The sequence below is a fragment of the Melospiza georgiana genome, chromosome Z, assembly GCF_028018845.1.
Source record: "Melospiza georgiana isolate bMelGeo1 chromosome Z, bMelGeo1.pri, whole genome shotgun sequence".
Classification (NCBI taxonomy): Eukaryota; Metazoa; Chordata; class Aves; order Passeriformes; family Passerellidae; genus Melospiza; species Melospiza georgiana.
Window position 1 is genome coordinate 65,635,003 of NC_080465.1, and position 22,011 is coordinate 65,657,013.

Consider the following 22,011-nt stretch of genomic DNA (forward strand, 5'->3'; position numbering starts at 1 on the left):
TATATTTCTGTTTAATCATTCCCATATTGAGAAACTGCTCTAAATAAAGTATCATGAAATATAGGAAAAAACTATTTACAGTTAAAAGATTTCCATCTGTATACATTTTGAGTAAACTAATCATCATGATTTTTAAAATGTATTTAATACACAGCATTATGAAGTTAACTTTCTATAGATGCTTTCCAGAAGTTCACTTTTCCCTTCCAGAGCTCAGCATGCTGTTCGGTAAAGTCACCAGTCTTAACCCTCTTTGTAGTGGGTTAAAAACAAATGAAATTCACCTTTGTTTATTCATCTTTTTTCTTCCAGTTAATAACAGTTTAAGGAGTGGCTTTGGACTAAGCAGAGAAAGTAAAGGTCTTTGCCAATTCATTCAGAAGTGCTGTTTTTTCTATTGCTCTCCCTTTATACTTGGTTGCAAGGTCTCAAGTCTGTATGATGAATTTCCAGAACTGTCGGTTATCATTTCACCTACCTTTCTCTTAGCTTTTGTGGCTTTCTTGTTTCTGGATGTAAATATTAGTTACACTGATGTAGGCAATATCATCTTTCTTGGAATGAACTGGGCAAAATTGCTAGTTTTTCAGTTCCTAACAGAAACCAACTGTTTCTGTAAAAGATTGCAGTTCAGCAGTGAAGGACCTGAATGACCAATAGTGAAGCCTACTGTGGACAGAGATTCTGTTTGTCTATCTCCATCTCCTCTCTGGTTTTTTAGTATGCTAGTCTGAAATTTATTTGTTGGACTTGTAGATTTTTATCTACAGATTATTTTGCTCTTCTTTGGGATGGTATCTGCTTCAATCAGTTGTTGCATTTTCAGTCTGTCCCTGGGAATCTTCAGGAAGAGTGAGACAGGATTATGCAAACAGGTACCAATTTTTGAAAATAAAGTAAGAAGCATCTGCTAAATTTCTGAGCTTGTTGAAATAAGTATTTTTGCTCCTCAAAAAAACTGGAGTTTTCTGGCTGCTGGTCAAACAGCAATGGGCATGAAAGAATGATGTTTTTAGCAGCTAGCATTTGCTTAAATTTGAGTAAAACCATTTGTTACCAATACAAGTCAGCTTCCTGGTTCCCCTAAGTGTTCTTCCTTACATGGCACATTTTTTTCTGCAAGTTATGAACTGAATGAAATCCTTCCAAAAGCAAGAAATTAGTATTTGTTAAAATTTCAATGCATTAAGAAGGGGATTATAATACAGCCATAATAATCTTACGTTTTTAAAATATTGATCTTTTTGTGCTATTGTAGTAGCCTCTGCTTAAAAAATGGAGTAAGTTTCTTGTTGACAATATGAATTTTTTATACTGTTAAGCCTCAATGCTGTCAGATTATCAAATATAGTTTCTCAGCAGATATATCTTGTATTTGTATTTACAGAACATACATATGCCACAGTAACCATATTTGAAAGTTTAATCCTTTAAAATATTTACATTGGGTTTTCAACATCCATAATGGAAAGGCTTTGTAAATTGAAATAAAAAGGTGACGTATAAACAGAGAGAACAAGTAGCTTATCATGTGAAGAGCAGGGTATTTTTAGTAGATGCATTTCTATCGTGTAATCATAGGCAGGTAAGTCGTATGCATTTCCCAAATGAATATATCTTTGGCACGCTGATTATAATTTATTTCCTTCTTTGATATTCTTGAAAAATTAAATTAAGACTCAAAATAATTAAATTCAATCCACAATAACCGAGTTATTTTAAATTACTGAAAAGATGTAATCCTTTGAGTACTTACCTCCAAGCACTTAGCTTAGACGTAGTGTTACTGACCCCATTCTTCCATAAAATCAGTCCTCTTGAATGCCTACTTCGTTGTTCTGTTACTTGCATGGGTATAGGTATGTATGTATGTATATATAGGTATAAAAAAGTATTTTCTATGCATATGTATTTGAAATAAATGCATTTGCACAATTAGTGCATTTGTGCATTTCTTAGTTAAGAATGTCGGATAAGCAACTTCATGCATGCAGTAGATGTTATGGGCCTAGTCTAAAGAAGAAAATAATGGGGACCGCCCAGCATGCTTTTTACTGGTACACTGAGAATTTTTCTCTGCATCTCTGCAAACTGATTTAACTTCTTTACTTTCTGCAATTCAATAAAAAGAAACAAAAGGATTTAAAAAAATTGTTATGTGTAGTGATTTGTATAAATGGATATATTGATGCTATTTATAAGCAAGGAGAGCACAAGAGCACAATCAATACATTGCTAAGGAAACCTGAGCGGGAATCACTTGATCTTCCTGGGTTACTGAATACTTCCTCCTTGCACTCTGTTAATTTGTGGATGTGCAAGCCAACACTTCCTCTCTTGCTTCTTATTTATGAGGAGAAACAGAAGCTCTCTCCTCTGACCTCATGATCTAAGGTGTAAGCTGACCAGCAGAAAACTTCAATGATTCCTGTATTTATCTGTGCTGATGTGTTTTGCTTTATCTATCTGAAAAATACACTACTTTTTTTTCCCCCTTGATTAGCCACATGCAACACAGAAAGGAACAGTATACAGAGAAAAGTGTTTAAGTGATTTACATCATGTTCACACAGTGTGTCATCTACACTGTTTGATATTTCAGCATATTCTGAAAATATATTTATTTTTAATTATCTACCTTCACAAGTTATTATTGGCTTGAAAATTTTTGGTGCTACCCTAAAGATTACAAAGGTGATGGCATTTTATTCTAAAAATGTGCTTTCTTTTAAATATCAATAGTATACTAAAATTGGGCATTCTGGACACTTGAATTTGCCTTTTTATGTTTAAGTGAACTCTAAGCAAAATGTAGGTGGTGGTAATGGGTTGCTTCAAATAATTCCAATATCTTTTTAAAATCCTGATTTTATTTAATGTTCCTAGATATATCAGACTGAAATAAAACATATACCACCTCTTGTGGTATATGTTTTGGTATTCAAGAGGCAGGGATGACTTGGGAGTCTGAATGATTAGAAGCCAATTTATTTGGCCCAACATGGCATTTATATAGGACCTCTGAAGACAACAATCATCCAATGACCTTAAACATTGCCTCATATGGCAACATACTGGTCTTGCTAACCAATAATATCACAGTTCACCATATATGGATATCCCTCCTTTCCTTTACTTGAGTTACTTTTTGCTGAACTCTGCACAGGTCATGTGCTAACACTTGCTGCTCCTTTTGTCCTGTTTCATCTTATATCCTGTTTCCACAACCCGTATCCACCACCTCTGAATTTGAATTTTTTTTTTCTAAGAGCTGTGTTACTAATGATTTGAAACAATAGAAGCGTGCAAGTTGGTTGTTCAGTTGATGAACCTTGCATTTTGAAAGTAATTCCTGATGGTAATTTTATTCATATTCACATTACTTGAACTGGCTAATTAGATTTATGTCAATTAGTATTACCAGAACAATTGTCACATAGTTTTGATATGCTAGTAAAAAAATCTATTTTGGACAAAATTTTTACTAGTAAATGTTGACTTTTTCCACTTAAACACAAACAGCTAGTTTCTCATCCCATTTAGAAAAATAAACATGTATTACAGCCTTCTTCCTTACAGTCCAGTAAGTCTTGTAAAAAACTATATTATTCCAGACTTAAAGCAGAAAACTGGAAAAATTTCTTAATTAATAAGGGACCAGATGCTGGTCAAGCTCATCTCATAGATCTTTAATTCATGGATGCTGTTAAGCGAATACACATCATTGGATCTGCATAAATGCTTTAAAAATAGATTACTTTTGGATAAAATGAAAATGTATTAGGATAACCTCTTATAAAGTGAACGCTAGAGAATGTCCAGACTGGATGATATTGAAGATTTTTACCAATGCTAGTGTTTAAGAGTCAATGAAATATGCTGAGAGGTATGAAATCACTATCTTCAAAAAGAATCTGCTGATTTATTGTTAAACTTCCATTAGCCAATAACTGGTTTGAATGTACTTCATTTAGTATTTTCGGTTATTGTCCTTGTCTTTGGCTAAGACGATTTTATGGTGCAGAGACTCTGAAATTTACCTCCCTTCTCCCTGTCAACTGATAACGAGAGACAAATGCAAAAAAGATGTAAGTGAAGAAAATAACATTTTACTAAAAGAAAACAGCAACAACAAAGAAAACAACAAAAATGCCTAGATACACAGGTGCTGGTTACTCTGAGAACAAAGAAGACAAGGTGGCTGCCACCCAGGCAGCTCATGTGCCCCAGAGGATAAAGACGTGATGGTAGAGAGGCTCTCCTGGCTAAACCTTCCCCTCTGGAAGAAAAAACCCCAGGAATGCAGGGGACTATGGTATGATTCTGGTGGGAGATGGGATGTGCAGTCATTGTCTGAGGCAGGTCCTGGCCTGCAGTGCCAGTTTTCCCTGTTCCCTCTGTGTGATTGTGGGGTGCATCTCTGGGATGTCACTCCTACTGCTTGCTACCTCTTCCTGCCCCCGGCTGGATTCCCTTTCAGTTCAGCCAGACTCAGCTGGTTTTTGGGATACAAAGTAGACAGAGTTGACTGATGAGGGAGTTAAAAAATGGTTTATTGCAAAATCAGTCTTATGGAAGGGCGAGACTGTAAGGTTGTTACATCCATTCATGCCATCACATCCGAAGCTGTATGTACATCAGAAGGCGTTGTAATTTTACATTGTTTTACATTTTACAATGTCTTTTATAAATTTCTTATCCAATCAGCTTCTTCCACAAAGCTCGCTAGCATCTTCATATACCAATTGTTAATTGCTGCATTTTACACAATTTGCAGCAATGCCTTTCTTTTTATCCCATCATATAACTCTACAGAAACTTATTGCTGTATCTTCTACTTTTTACTAACTCTATAACAAGTTCTATTGCTAAACTTTAACATTTTCTACTATCTTGTTTAACATATTTATTCACTTATATGAGCCATATTTCATATAAGTGAAATTATCTACTTAAAACATATTTCTGCTTAAACTATGAATCTTTATTCTTATTTTGTGTCGGTTTCACTATTCCATTCTGAACCTTCAAACCTTCTCCAAGGTCTTAGGTCAAACACTGTATCCATGGTGATCTTTGGTAAACACAGATCCCATTGCTTGAAGGTTCCATCACCCATTGTGTTCAGCATGGTTTCTAACAATTCATTGCACTTTTTGGCTTTCCCAAGGGCTCATGGGTGATAGGGAATGTGATACACGCACTGATTACAAGGTTCTCTTGCCCAGGTGTCCATGACATTCTTTTTAACATGAGTCCCATTGTCTTATTCAATTCTTTCTGGGGTGCGATGTTGCCGCAGGAGAGGCTTGAGGCACAGGGTATTTCTCCAGCCACACAGTGGTTGCTTCTACCACTGTGAGTATATAGGGCCTGCCTTGGCAGGTTTGCTGCAGTATGATACAATCCATCTGACAGGCTTCTCCAGATTTATATTTTGCCCTTTGTATCCTGTACTAATGGGTTTTACCTGCTTGGCCTGCTTTGATGCAGCGCATGTTTCATAATCATGGATTACCTGGGATGTAGTGTCCACAGTTAAATCCATCCTTCAGTCACAAATCCATCACTATGTTGCATCTCTTCCTTCATGACTTGAGACACCTCATGACCTGGGCCCACCAAACTAGAAATAACTCTCCCTCCTGTTGCCAGTCCAAGTCTACCTTTAATTTTGGAAGCCCAATCCACTTATTTGTTGTTGCAATGCTCCTCATTAGCCCAACTCATAGGCATCTAGGCATCCACATGACAAACTTCTGTGGTCAGCTTCTCTACCTGAGCAGCAATGTCTAGTCAGATTTTTGTAGCCTCAACAAATTTCCTTCTCCAATGCCAATTGGCCTTTTACCATCATTCCAGCCACCACCACAGAGTGTTTGCTACCATCTACAAGTCAGTATAGAGGTATAGTGTTGGCCACTTCTCTCAATCAGCAATATCCAAAGCCAGATGGGTTTTCAGCTCTGCATTCTGGCTTGATCCATCTTGTCCTTTAGTACTTTCTGTGACTTGCTGCTTAGGCTCCAATGGGGCAGCTTTCCATTTTTGACTTGTCCCTAAGATAAGGGAGGGACTGTCAGTGAAGAAAGTGTGTTGCCTCTTACTTTCTCGTGGCTGGTTATATGGTGGGGCCTCCTCAGCATGTGCCACCTAATCCGCTTCCTCTTCAGATGATAGTCCAAAACACTCACCTTCAGCCAGTTTGTGATAATTTCCAAGATCCCTGAATGATTAGGATTTCTCATCTGAACTTGCTGTGTGATCAGAGCAATCTGCTTACTCCTGGTAGCATTGTTGGCATGATGTGTTGAAGGGATTTTCCCCTTCAACATTCTCCCTAGAACTCCCCATGGTCATCTTACTGGGCAACTGGATTTGGACTTTTTTAGCCCCTCCTTTGGACAGGGGCGACTGCTACTGGCTTAGGCTGCTCATCTTGTTTAACTGCAGCCTGAGTGACTGTGCTGTCTGCCAATTTGCTCTCCGTCCCTTCTGGTTGTATCTGTTGCTGTAAAGTAACAAGAAGCATGCAGGTAAGCATTAACTAGAGCCCTGCACAGAGCAGTAAGTTGCCCCTTTCTGAACGGACACAGCAATTTTATTTCAAACATTCTGCTACCTTATCAGAGTTTTATATTTGTTTAGAGGGAGACTTCCAAACTAAACTCCCTGACAAGTATGAAACAGCACAAGCTTTCATGCTGAGGGTAGTAGATTTACCATGGAGGAGCTCCAGAAGGAGGCAAAAACCTGGTGGCTCTCTGGCATTGACCCCCTCGCCACAGCAGACAAAGAGCTGGACTGGAGCCTCTTGGTGTTCTTTTTTTCTCTGTCTCAGCTCCCTAAGGCTTGGGGCTGGAACAGGGTAGCCGAGCTAGATGTTTCATTTCTTAATATCCCACATCCCCAAAGCCTTAAGTTGATGCCTCCATTATTGATGAAGGCCAGCTTCCTATCCATCCCACCAGTAGAACTCCTGCTGTGTCCATAGCACCCAGATGGAATTCAGCTTTCTCAAGAAGTAACATGTCGGACCTGAAGGAGGTGAATGGCAAAAGGAAAAATCATCTTCTCCTCTTCCCCCCACAGGCTGTGTGTGATTATTAATAAACCCCCAGGCACAGCAACCCAGATCAGGACAGGCAAACAACAATGAATACATTTACCAAATGATCTTCGTTGCCTTTGATGTTATCATTCCATAAACTAGTAACACAAACTGTATCAACTGTATCTTAGTTCCTCTCCCTGATCTGAAGAACAGCCCTATCATGGGCAGATCCTTCCACATATTTGGATGCATATACAAGGTTAGGTGCCACAATGCCATAATCAGACCAAGCAATGTGGTAACCAGGGAGTTCTCTACCCAATATAGAAATTATATGGTCAAAATTGTTATTTTTTCACTTTCTCTCTTGACCTCCTTTTAGCTTGGTGCCAAATATGTCTTAGTTTAAGGAAATTTTACAGGGCAGAGATTCTGCAATAACTTCCCTCCCCTTAGTTTTCAACCTGTACCCTCTACCAATGAGGAGAGACAAATGCAAAGAGGTATGTGAAAAAGAAAAAACAGTTTACTAAAAGAAAACAGCAGGAAATATAGAGGCAAACACTTAAGCCCTCACCCACAAATGCAGAGGAGGTCCCTCAAATTGTTCCGGGGAACACAGACAAAATGGTGTCAATTCCACTCTCTGCACCATGTGGCCAAGACAGGGCGTGAAGGCAACAACACACCAAATGAGCATCCATGGTTCCAAAACTGCTTTCTGTCCCAGGCAACAATGGAAGCGGTGAAAAACAGGACCTAGAAAACATATTTTTCTCCTAAAGGAGTCAGTGCTGTTGAAACACTGGAAGAAATTTTTCAGGAGATGTAGGACCAACCCCCTCAGCAGCTGGAAACTTGTGGAGAGGCTCCAACTCTTGACGACAGGCAGCTGTCCTGAGCAGCAGCAGCGGAAAGTCCAGAGGAAGAAACATCTCCCCGGCCTCCAAAAGCAGTGGTTGCTATAGCAACCGTGGCAAGGGTCGCTGTCTGTCATTTTTTTTCATCGTTTCCTGGGAAGCCGCAGCTAGCAGCCTGTCAGAGCGCCCCATTTTCTGACGTTCTCAAGAGTCTGGAAAGGACGAAACAGAGAGCTCCACGTGTCTGTTCCCATCACCCCTCCCCTGTCCGTGAACTGGGGTAAAACACAAAGGTTCTGCTTCCAACTCTGGGTCTTAAAGAGATAGTAAACTACCTTGCACAGATTGATGTAGAGAAGATATGGAATACATGATTTTGGGTCGCCCAAATATGCTACATAATGCTACACTCTACCTCCTATCTCTGTAACTATGACAGTCCTTTAAGCAAACAGCTCCTCTAGGTAAAAATATTCAACAAATCAAATTAATTAAAATTAATTAGTTCAGCTCATGCAGTAGTGTTTCTGAATAATGCTGAGGACCATAAATTCAAATTAGGGCATGCACAACCTCTTCCTAGATTTGAAGAGAAGATATACATTACCAAAAGGAAAAGGGTAAACCAGTCACCCTGTTAAACACCATTCACTGGGAAGGCTTGCAAAAGTGATTGCACTGAAGGCTCATCCAGTCAGATTTTATATCATAAACCAGAGAATGAAGTAGACAGAGCAATTAATTGTACCTAATGCTAATATGCACATAAGGTTAAGTATGATAGCAGTCACATATGAGTGGAGTAATAGGAAGCTAATTATGGTAAAACCTTGACCATAGGCATTCAGTGCTTATAATTTTATTCGTTGTATGCTTTGCTTGTTCAGATACTTCTTCAGGCAGTAATATGGGTTGTCAGGTTCAGTTTTCAAGGTAAAGGTGTGAAATATATATGTTAATTTATGTATGGTCTTTGAACATATTTTTTCCTAATTGTTTTTTTAACAATGAGATTGTGCTAACAGAGCACTTGCTCCTTCTGGTTTTAGTAAGCTTTAAAATAGATACAAAGTATACACCATGCTTTATTGCCAAAATTAGCTGTTCTCTTCTTCCAAATATAAGGTAATGAAATATAGTCATTCCACCATTCTGTATTATATTTGATTTATTCACCAATCTAAACTTGTATATGGCTTCTGATTTTTGCAGTATGAATGAGGACCTAAGAAGTGTGGGGACAGGACTAAAGTATTGCTCCTGACAGTTTCCTAAAAGCAAAAATCCTTGTTTGGCTCATTTTTTACAGCTACTTTTCTGCACCATTCTATGGCTCATTTATAACCTATTACTTTTAATACTTGATAATGTGATTTCTAGTTTTAGTATTGGTGTTTTACCTTGTCTTCAAGTGGTCTGAACTGGGAGCCTATACTCTATTATCTACTTAGAAGTGAAGGAGATTAATATTAAAGGGATATGAAACTCTTAAAATATCCACAGAACTTGTAAAAGAAGTGACCATTGTGTAGGCGTAATTGCAATGATACAAAGTTTACCTGACTACGTATCAGCACTCTTGCTGCTTTTTTTACCCTGATTATCTTTAACAAAATACTGTATGACTTGTAAGGTTTTATATTTGACTACTACTAATAAAAAAATAAGCATCTTCACAGTCCTTCACTTTTGCAGTTTTAGTGACATTAGCTCTTAATCCTAAACTAGAAATGAGTATTCACATGGGGAAGGAAGAATCTGATGTAATCTATTTTTTTGTTTTGTTATGCTTGATGATTAAAGAAGCAAAAGAGCCAGTAACTTTTGTAGTATTTTGTGAAATAGTACTGTCAATGCCAGAGAATTATGACAACTCACATTAAATATTTGGGTTGGACTTCATGTGGTCATATTTCACTGCAAACTTAGAGAGTATTGAGAGCATCTGTTTAACTTCCAAAATGTTTGTTAGCTCTTCCACTTTTTCTCTGCAAGTTTTACAAGGTTTCCACCTCTACTAACGTATGTGTGACACATAAAATGGAAAAAAAAATACTGTTGCAGTAAATATAAGATTTTGTAGTAGCTTTGACAATTTGTGTCAATTGCCTCATGCCCATGCCAAGATCTGTGTGGCAAGGTTTTTGGGGGTTGTATTTTGCATGATTCAGTAATCTCAACTGGAGTAACCATGGCTAGGGAGGGCAATGAATTGATAAAAACAAGTTCTGTATTTTTTAGCTTGTTCTAAAGACTAGTTTAAAACACATTAGGAATTAATAAAATGCTTTTTTTTTCAGGTGGGAGATGAAAGAAGATGCAGATCTTGAAGATGAGGAGCACATTATGGTAGAACACTTAAGAAATGTTTATTTGACACAGAGGACTCCTGTCTCAGAGGACAAAGAAGAACAATTACCTTGACAGGTGTCGGGTAGCACCTTTTTTCTGTATTCAACAGGATTAAGTTAATGTCATAACTCACAGCATTAGAAAGCTCAGAAATATGTATCTTGAGTAAAAAGTTTTAAATTAGAGAGTGTTCCCTTGTTGTTGTCTGGTCACCCTATCCAGAAAGCAATTGTTCACATATGCATAAGGTGAGGAACAGTACAGGAAAATGTCAGTGTCACAAACAAGGAGGTTGTATCTCAGTACTGCAGAGGCAAAAACCTGAATGACAAACTAAGAATTGTTTCAAAAATACAAGCTTCACTCTGAAAATAATGCAATTTAGGACACAAGCTAAGCAAATGTTTCTGGTTTCCATTCACCACTTTGTAGTTGGAGTCAGCCTGCCTTCAGTTTGTGTAACTCAAGGACCTTTTCCTTCCTTTGATGCTTGTTTATTACATCACAAAATACACGAAAGGGAAAGGTATAGACTATATAGCTACAGTCCTTTTTGAGTTGCTCCAGGATGAGTATGCTTGGCCATTGTTCCAAATCAAAAATGCATCAGCATTACTGCATTCACAAATACTTAACATCCAGTGTATTTTATGGCTTAAAAAACACTGGATTTCTCATAATAGAGAAATTTTAGAAGTTTTGAGAAGCATATTTTTATTTAAAATAATTATTTGCATGCAGTGCTCACAGGATTATCTTAAAAGTGAATTGAGAAAATAATAAATAATTAAAAAAATAAATAAAGTAAAATTTCATATTCAAAGTAATTCTGGTTTGATATTCAAAATTTTCTGAATACCAAATATTTTTCTTACACACTGGTTAAAACTATCAACATTTTTAATACAGAAGGTCTGCTTTGTATCTCTTTAGCTGTACAGAAATGATACATAATTTTTCTGTAAGTTTCTTTCTTTAGAAGTCCAATGGAACTACTTTTTCTACCTGATGAAGGACTCTGTCAGGATCTTGCTAAGGGCACAATCTGAGCAGAGGTATTTATGTTCCCAGCATATCTTCACACATATGCTATTATGGACATAACTTAGACTACTTCAGTAGGATGAAGGCATGCTTTTTTCCCCCTAAAGGTTTCAGCAACATAATGGGTAACCATATTACTAATGCTGATTTAAGGTCTCATCTGAAATGCTATTTTTTCTCCTCTTAATTGCTCTTTTTTCTTTCCATATAAAATATCAGACCATTTAAAATTAAAATGTGGACAATTGCATCTTACAAATCTCCAAAGATCCTGTTGCAACACAGCAACACAAAAGGGCTGTGAGGCACTGTATCTTAGAAAGTGCTAAAAACATTATTTAAAAAATGAAGCAGACATTTTCCTCTGCTGCCAGTGTAGTCATTTCAGATCTTAAAGGAAGTGATGAAATATGAAAACCTTTTTTTTTTTTTGCCTTGTATTTCACCTTTAAAGATTAATGGTGGACTTCAGGTTTAAAACATGTCTACAGGTTCTTCCATGAAAGCAGGTTTGGTATTTTGACAAATGAGGCAGACACATTCCAAGCCATATAAATAATGTGTTAGTGTACATGGAAATTGCAGTTCAGAATATTCTCTGCTATTTTATCAAAATCTATTATACATAATTAACTTTTTGTATAGTCACATAAACTGCCTATGTGATGAAACTGATTGAAATACTTCTTGTGAAAATGCTCCCCTTTTGGGAAATACCTACTCTGAAGAGCATAAATTTTGCAAGTGAATAAGCTAATTGAGAATAAAACCCATCACTTAAGTGGGAATATCCATACAGTCACTTCCCTGGTCCTGTTGGCCACACAATTTCGGACAGAGGCCAAGATGCCATTGGCCTTCTCAGTACTTGGGCAGACTCCGGTTCATGTTCAGCTGGTTGTTGGCCAGCAGCTTTTCTGCAGTGCTGTTTTCCAGTCACTCTGCCCCACACCTGTGGCATTGATTTGAGTTTTTGTGACCCAAGTACAAGTGTTGATCCTCATTCCACTGGCCTCAGCCCACTGATCTAGCTTGTCCAGATCCATTGTAAAGCCTTCCAACTCTCCAACAGGTCAACACTCCTGCTCAATTTGGTGTCATCTGTCAACTGACTGAGGATGCCCTCTAGTCCTTGGTCCAAATAAAGATAAAAACAAATTGATAAAGATATTAAGCAGTATTGTCTTCAATACTGAGCCTTGGAGAATCCCACTTCTGACTGGCCAATGACTAACATGCACAAGAACTTAACAGCATAAAAGCTGAACCTTTGCACAGTATTTTGTTTGGATTCTTTTCCTACCCAAACCTATATGCGCATCTTTTATGGTATCTGAGTGCAAACAAGTGTGTATGTTAAATTCTACTTGACCCACAATCCTTACTGAGAAATATCAGAATTGAGAAATATCATACTGAGAAATACCAGATTATTCCTCTTTGGTCTTGCTGGTAATGTATCCATTCCAAATAACCTTTAGGGTATAAAAGGGACATCACCTTGGCAATATTACTTTTTGCTGAATACACACTTCTACAACATTCATATTTATTCAATAAAACTACAGTAATAATAAGAATTGTACAACTTGCTAAGTAACAAGATTGCTAAGTAACATGCCATTAATTTATCAGGACTGTTTGCTTTAGATGTAAACACTTAATTGAAAATTGAAATAGCTGACTGTTTTTCCACTGTGTACATGTATTCCATAGATGCTTGTGTGTAAAATTAGGAACACTTCTGTAACTGTAAGACTGCTGCTTTCTATGGCTTTTCTTCAGAAAACAATAGTTCTATATTCTTTAAAAAGTTCTGCTGATTCTAATTTTGATTTAAGATTAAATTAATTTTTAAGAACGATGCAATGTCTTGGCTCTTTGACACTACTTACTGATCCAGGAATGTCTCACGTGTATGTTTAGCCTAAATAAATGAAAGCAACAGAAGTCAGATTTGTTGGCTACAGTGTGTGCCCCAAGTTTCATAACTACTGCAATGTTAATTCATGTTAATTCCTCCTGTAGAGTTGATAAAAAATAAAAGTAGAGTCTGTTGTGTACAATAGACCTTTCTGAGAGGACAAGAGCTGGCCTCAGTGTCTCGACTGAATTAGCTCAAAAGGAAGTTATTGCATTTATAGAAATTAATTGGATCAGATAGCACAAACTAGGTTAACTATACATTACCGTTAATGCTCACACCTAATTATTATTTAACAATTAAATATACTTAGCTACTTTTACAAAATAGGCTTCAATGGGAGACTTCGTGGCATGGAATATCTCTAATTAGGTTTGTTTAATGTCCCCTTCAGAATGCTCGAAGTCTTAAAATCTTTCATCTTTTGAAAGGTAATTAATGAAATTAGAAGCAAGGCAAAATTGAAATTGCATTAATAATAATGGAACTCAAAAAGAGAGGAGAAAGATATTTTGGGAACAGCTTAACATTTACAGCCTTCTTTGTAGTTACTGCTGTCCTGACAGACTCCCATAGGACATGCTTTATTCTAGGAGAGGGAATTTGATGTGTATCTATGCTATTTGCCCAGGAAAAATGCACAATGGCAAATGGATGTTCTCACCTTTACATCATCACAGCAGTGCATGGTCAACATGAGGCTGGCTTCTTCCAATTAGCTTCTGCTGGTAGAAATATTCAATTTCCCTCTCAGCTGGAAGGTCTTCACAAAGTGTTAGTGAGTGTTATGTACAGTAAAACATCAATTATATAATATTATTTTATGGAGCTCCCTAAAATGTGTGCAATCATTTCTAGTGACAAACACTACTCACACTCCCAAGGCAACAGTTGAAAGACAGAAGAATTAGATCCATTGCCCAATTAGACATGAAATGAGAGAATAACTTGATGGCAACAGGGAGATTTCTAAGTGACTAGATAGATCTTGAGGAGGTTCTCGTTGGAGGAAAGCCACTTTTCTGTAGCAATTTTCCATATTGTAAACAATGTTATAAAGGGAAGCAGAATCTCTAAAAGTATTCTAGGTGTAGTGAGTAAAGGTGAGCTTACTTTATCCTCTACCTTTGGACTCCAGCACTTGAAATGCAGACTAAACTGACTGACTTTGCCAGGAAGGCAATATAAGGAAAGCATGCAAGGTCTTGTGCAGGTGGGGCTAAAGGCCGTGCAATATGCATCAGTAAAATGATAGAGGAACCAGATTATTCCTCTTTGGCAGCATCATTTGAGAATAGACTGTTACTAATTATTGCAACAAGTGAAACAATACAGTGCTGACCTAAAAACACTCTAAAATATAAGGCTTCATGCAAAGAAGTAAAAATAAATCCAAATACTTTTTTTTTCCCCTGAAGAAAGTGATTCTATAACAAGTATCTCGGGAAGAACTGACAATTACCAAATCCTAATGAGCAACGTGCTCTTCTGAATTAAGACTGTGTTTCTAAATTTAACAGACAACTATCCCTAAGCTGACAAGAAGTCACTGACATCATTGCTGGTACGAATTTCACTACTGGATGAAAACCTTAATATCCATGACAATGTCAGCTGTTAGTAGGTTGCAAGCATCTCTTAAAAGATGCAATGTAGTATGTCCTACCAGAGAAAGTGTCCGCTCATTGTACATTTTCTGCCTATGAGGTAAAACTGACTGAAATACCTTTTGCGAAAAACCTTCTCTTCTGGGGAACTCTTATGAATAAGATACATTTTGCAAGTGAAACCATCTAAAACAGAATAAACCCCCTCACTTACTTTTACATATAAATGTCCATACATGGAGTTGTTCCAAATGGGCTGTTGTCTTTTAAATTCACACATCTTGTAATCTTTAAACAGTCACACTGGGAAAACAAACAAACAAACAAACCAAACAAACAACAAAACCCCAACAAAACAAACAAACAAACAAAACAAAAACAAAAACAAAACCCAACCAGAAAATAAACAAACAAACAAACAAAAAGAAAAACCTCCAAAAGAACAAACACACACAAAAAAAGAACACAACAAGACCTTTGTGTCCCATTCACTAGGTTTTCTCCTTGATACATTAATTCAGTAGTAATCCACTGTGTAACAGTAGGACAGTTCTGTCTTTCCCTTTAGAAGCATGAAGTCTAATGATTATCCCAGCAATGCCAAGCCACATTTGCACATCTTTTCAGTCCCTCCAGGGCTGGTGCCTCCACCATGATTATAGAGTCTCTGCAGTAAATTGATCCAAGCTCTTACTGACAACAGCCTCAGTGTTTGCACTGCCCTGAGTTACATCCATACTCTATCTGGAAGGCAAAAGCCCACATAATCATGATCTTATTCAACAGGTTTGATTTTTTCCAGTTACTATGTCAAACAGAATACCATGTCTGCCATGCCATACACATGTTTCAAACTTCATTGATGATGGAGGTTTGCTGCAACAGCATGTAAGTTCTTCCTTTTAGGGCAACCTTTTAGAAAAAAAAATATTTTCAGCTTTCCCAGTAAATACAAGCACTCAGTCATTAGAAAACACCTGATGAATGATTAGCAATGCTCCCAGGAATGTTCTTTACAATACCTGTTAATGACATGTTTATGTATACTCGGTCCCTAGATTAATTCACTAGAGAATGGAATATGATTATACAAGTAACTTTGATACATTTGTGATTGTTTAATGTCCAAAAATTTAATAATTTTTCCCATAATCTGTGTTTCTGAGGTAAAAAGTCAATAATTTTTAAATATTTGGATTCCATAAAGAAATAGGGTCACATTGTTCTTCATGGATCCACTTGACTGCTTTTTTTTCCACCTCAATACTGCCTTACTGGCATCCTTGACAAACTTACTGGTTTCTTAGTATTGCTGTAATTTACAGAGTGAGTATTGCTGCCACTCAGTTATACATGGACAAATATTTAATCTTCTTGATTGTTTTACAGACCTAAAGCTGTGTGGGTCCTACACAGAGAATCATTTCAGGTTTAGGATTCGAACACTTCTGCTCCTAATGTTCCACATGAATATATGGTCTTGCATTGTTCTAAGCTACCTTTGTTATCTGGGATAGTGGCTGCTGTGCTGCTAGTGACTAATGTACTTTGATTCAGGTTTTATTTTCTTTAATTTCTCTGAACTTTAAATTCACCCTTGGAAATCTGTAGCACATCTGTTTTCACAATCTGCAAATATCTAAATACTAATCAGTAAAGCCTATGCCTTCTCAAACTTGATACAGGGTCTTAGAGAATCAAGAATTCAATAAATGTAAAATGGAGACCAACCACCTGCAAGGTTATCATTCAAGAAATGCAGTAGCCATTTTCACTTGGATATTCACCTGTCTGTAAAATTCAGAAATTTAATCTTTAACGAGTTGTAACAGGACACTTCTTATATGCATAAATATATACATATTCCATATAATTAACATATCTTAAAGGGATTTTATTATGTAGATTAAGATTATGCTTTTCTCTGGAGAATGGGCAAACACTGGAGAAATAAGAGATTGAAATGGCAGGTGGCTTTGGGAATGAAATTCTGTTAACAGAAATCCCACCTGCAGGTATGGATTAACTTCAGGAAATTAATGGCCAAACAAGTGCTGTGAAGATTTTTTTTTTCAGAGGGAAATGGATGAGGTCTCTTCAAACAACAATAAATTTCAGTTAAGTTTCCCAAATTTCACACACACCTTTCCACTTTATGAATGAAGAAAGTGAGAGAGGTTGTTGCATTAATGCAACACAAATGTGTAATATTAGTCATCTGGCCTGCTTTAACCAGAACATGGCAGTCTGTTCTTTATTTCCAAGAGCTGTGCTGGGTCTGTATAATTACTGGCTGTACCACCATCAGACTTTGGTGTCAGCACACAGATAACTCCACTGTAAGGTGCACCTCCATCAAAAGGTGCCCTTAAAGTACATAACAGAAAAGGCACATGTAATTGCTTTTCCATTTTCTGTGTACACAAGAAATGTTTAGATGGCAGTTGTACAATTTTTTTGAAGTTGTATAATACCCTGAAACAATCGTCTAAAGTATTTAAAATGCAAAATTTATTCAAAAATCATTTGTGGAGTTGAGGGATTGGTAGTTTAGAATGGAAAAATTATAGGTATGCTGAGTACATTCTTGCAAAAATAAATCATGTAATGTTATATTGAGATCAAATATTTCAAAATTCAAAATACAATTAAATTGTTTGCACATATAAGAGCAGTGAAATAACTTTGCAAGGTTTGCATCATAAACCCATATCTCTACAGAGTAGGTAGTAGAACACAGATCATAAAGTTCTGTCATGAATGTTGCTTTCAATTTTTGTGTCATTCCGCCAAAACTTTTCATATCAGTCTGGCATTTTTTTAAAAACTATGTACAGGACCAAAGAATTATGAGTGGTAACTTGAAATATATATCATATAAATTTAATCTTTACAACAAATGCAAAAGCAGTAAGTGAAAAACAAAGACATAAAAGACTGTAAAACTCTTCAGAACATACAATGAAGCATAAGAGTGAATGTCACAACAGATTTATCTATGTTCAACTTTCAGCAAAAACTGCTGAAGATGAATTTAAGAATATTTATATATCATTCTTTTGGCACAATAGCAAGAACCAAAATAAATTATCCAGGCATAGGATGTAAGAAACAGATTCAGAGTGTAAACAACAAGTTAAATAAGAATTTTGAATTAAGAAATCTTTATATCCAAAAAAGAGGTTTTCCAGCCATGCAGAGCACTCAACAATAGTGGGTTTTTTTAATGAGTTTTTTAGTATTTCGATTTTTTTCTCTAAAGTTTCCAGTTCAACTATTATTAAAAGTATTTTGGAAAAGATAAAACATTATCTTTGTCAGGAAAACTAACATATTTTTATTTTTCATTAAATGCATTCTCTATATGCACTATAAATTGTACACAAAAAGCCAATTCCATCAATGTCAAGCCAAAACAGAAAATGAAAAGGAACTGCAAAGGCAATTCTAAAGAAAATTACTTTTTCTCGTACTCTCTTTTCTTTTGAGCTTTGATTCAGAAGGCACTTTGACAAGACTATTTTTTTTTTTAATCTCTGGAAGTAGGAACTGTCATTAACCAAAGTAAATTTAAGACTAAAAACTTTTATTTTTTTCCAGATTGAGGTTTGACAAGAGCTGGGGTTAAGTTGCTCCATCGGGAGACTTATATTGTGTAAACACATTGCTCAGCACTAAATAGTGTCTTGTGATATTCATTAAGCAGGTGACATGGGATGGTCCATAGGGCAAAGTGAAATGACAACGCAGTTTTCAGTATGATTCCTCTCCAGTCTGATATCATTTGAGTCCTTTTGTCAAAGAAAATTATTCCTAAACTGGATCACATCCTTCATTTTCAGGATGCAGAGCAGAACTTAAGTGGAATAAGCAGATGACATTTATTGCAAATGTAAATCCAACCTGTACAACCAGAAAGTGACCAGTTGCAGCACAGTCAGACAGCGCTGTTGTGAGCTGTTTGCCAGGGTTAGCATGCCCTTAACAAGCAGTACTGTGACTAACAGTGTTAGCAACTCACAGTGCCAGATACTGAAAGCAGAAATGTTGGGACTTCTGCAGAAAGGATCGTGGTGTTCTATGGGCATTGAGCGCTACAGGAAGCCCTTACAACTCAAAGTTGTATTGCAGGATAGCTATTAAAATCAGACACCCTGTATGCTACAATCATCTATCAGCTGCTTCTAAAATCCTGCCCACATTTACTGTGTTATCTGGAGTAGACAAAGTTTTAATTGTGAGTGGGTGGTATAAAAAAAATCCCAACAAACAAACAAAAATAAACTAAAAAAAAAAAAAAAAAAAAAAAAGAGACAAGGAATATTCTGCATTCCAAATTTCTCATCCTATCTCACCTTCTGTTTCAGCATTGTCATGATGATTGAAGTTCTTCAGGCAGTTTTAAAAAAACCCAAAAAATATAAATAAAATCAATTGAAACAAATAAGATCTAGGACAACAAAGAACACATCATAAAGTGCATTGCAGAATGTGAATTTAAAAATAGTGCCTATTGCAGCTTTTTCCCTTTTATGCTTTGACTTTTATCTCACGTAGGTTTGAAATAATTCCTAGTTTTCTTGGAAAAAAATTCCATGTTTTTCTATTTATCCTGCATATATTCATGACCTTAAGAGCTTCTTCCCTGTTTTCACTGAGCTACAATATTAAACTTCAGAAGCTCACATATTGGAGTTTAAAATGGTTTCATTCACAATATTTTCATTCATTTTTTCCATTCAGTTTTTTGAGTTGATGAGATATCTTTTCTCAGGCATCTGAAATAATCCTTGTTACAGTAGTATTTGTTATTCTAAAAACTGTTTTCAGAGCATGATTGCTTGTCATTGACAAATACCTTACGCCCTTAGTGCTTCTCTTTAGATATGATGAAGTCTTAAAGTAACCTCTCCCATTTTTCATACAGTTCGAGTTACAATTTTTTGCTCTGAATTAAAAAAAAATAAATTTTCATACTGACAGCACTGATAACTGTATGCTCTGTTATACAGGCTGCCTCCCTCAGTTAGAACAGCTTTTCTCATTTCCGTGATGCAGACACACACTGGCAGAGCCACTTGCCCAGGTTAGTTGGCAACCTCATCAATTGTCTGGCTTGCTTATTTCACATTTCCAGTGCATCCCGGGGACCCTTCCTTCCAAAGTATTATTGTTTTAATTATTTTCTTGAAAATCTGAGTCTTGTTTCTGGGTTTGATTTTTTTAGCCCTCTATGCTGTTTTCAGTACAGTGTTGCCATTATTTCATATTACTGGCAGTTGACATTTTTTCTCTTTGAGACACCCTCTTTCAAATCCAATTTCTTAATTATTTCATGGGAAAGGAACAAGATGTCTGGCCTTTGTTTTATTACTTATATTTTGGGGGGGACATGGTAACAGAAAGGACTCCTGTAGGGAACAAGTCCGGGCAAACAAATGAGAGATGTATACTAGATTTTCATACTAGAGAGATGTCTACTAGATTTTCTACTAAATTTTCATACTAAAAAAGTATGTCTTGGCCATACCTGCTCATGACTTCTTGTGTACCTCCTTGCTGGCAGAGCATGATAAACTGCAAAGTCCTGGATGTAGGGTAAGCACTACGGAGCAATGACTGAAATACCAGTGTGTCATCCACATTATTCTCACACTACGAGCAAAACAGCACTATACTAGCTAAGATAAAGATTAACTATCCCAGCCAAAACTAGTTTATCACACTTTCTATACATATATGCTTAGTATGGAGTAACTGGTCATTCCAAGGGGAGTGACTGAATATAAATTGGTTCAATCCAGCTTATTTGGAAATAATTAATACAAAAAGGATGTGTTATGCAGTTTTAGCCTTGTCATATTCCTTACATTTCCTTGACAGTCTCAGAGGCCATCTATGTCTATGAAGAACAATGTAACCACTGTTGAATTCACTCTTCATTTTTAACTAGGTCTGTAGCCTTCTACACACTAGAGACATTGACAGTCATTTACCAAATGCAATTCAAGACAGTTTTAGTTATATGGTCACATATGCTTTTTGTAGGGATTGTTGTTTCATGAACCACATTCTTTCCTGTACATTTCTAGAAATGCGGTTCTATTTACCAGACCTGGGTAAAGTCTGAGTTTTTTAAGACTATGAAACTAATTTCTACCATGAGTGTTTCAAACTTACCTTCACTTACCCCACATAAGAAAATTATGTTTTTGTTTAAACTGTGAACTGAAATGAAAGCAGTTTTAATAATCTTGGACAACTGACAGATACACTCTTCTATGGGTTTAGAGAGTGGTGGTGAATGGTGCCACATCCGCTTTGTGGCCAGTCACCTGTTGTGTCCCAGGAATCACTGTTGGGCCCAGTCCTGTTTAGTATCTTTACTGATGATCTCAAGCAGGGAACTGAGTCCATCAGCAAATTTGCAGATGACAAAAGGCTGGGAGTGAGTGTTGATCTGCAGGACGGTAGGAGAGCTCTGAAGGGACAGGCTGGGTAGATGGGCCAAATCCAAAGATAGGAGGTTTAACATGTCCCAGTGTGAGCTCCTGCACTTTGGCACTACAATCCCCTGGAGAGCTACAGGCTGGGGACAGACTGGCTGCCCAGTGCCCAGACTGAGTGAGAGCCAGCAGTGTGCCCAGGTGGCCAAGAAGGCCAATGGCATCCTGGCCTGTATCAGGAACAGTGTGGCCAGCAGGAGCAGGGAACTCAATCTTCCCCTGCTCTCGGCACTGGTGTGACCGCACCTTGAGCCTGCGCCCATTCCTGTGCTCCTCAGTTTGGGAAGGACGCTGAGGTGCTGGAGCGTGTCCGGGGAAGGGCAGCAGAGCTGGTGAAGGCTCTGGAGCACAAGTGCTGAGGAGCAGCTGAGGGAGTGGAGGTCTTTGGCCTGGAGAAATGGAGGCTCAGGGGAGACCTTGTCACTGTCACAACTGCCTGAAAGGTGGGTGTAGCAGATGGGGCTCAGTCTCTTGTCCCAGGCAACAGGAACAGGACAAAACTACGCAGTCCTAAGCTGCACCGGGGGGTTTAGGCTGGACATTAGGAAGAATTTCTTCACAGAAGAAGTGATGGGACAATGGAATGGTCTGCACAGGGAGGTGGTGAAGTCACCATCCCTGCAGTGCCATTGTCTAGTTAAATGGGTGGTGTTAGGTCACAGGC

At 37.2% G+C, this 22,011-nt stretch overlaps 1 protein-coding gene across 3 annotated transcripts in view; it reads left to right on the top strand.

Moving 5' to 3' along the window:
• The window catches only part of KIAA0825 (KIAA0825 ortholog), a 229,143-nt gene extending 218,054 nt beyond the window's left edge, over positions 1-11,089 (top strand). For all 3 annotated transcript variants that reach the window (XM_058044253.1, XM_058044255.1, XM_058044256.1), the window contains one exon: positions 10,215-11,089. In XM_058044253.1, coding sequence (XP_057900236.1) covers positions 10,215-10,338 — 124 coding nt within the window. In that variant the 3' untranslated portion in view covers positions 10,339-11,089. The remainder of the gene's footprint in view (positions 1-10,214) is intronic.
• The last annotated feature ends 10,922 nt before the right edge of the window (positions 11,090-22,011 follow it).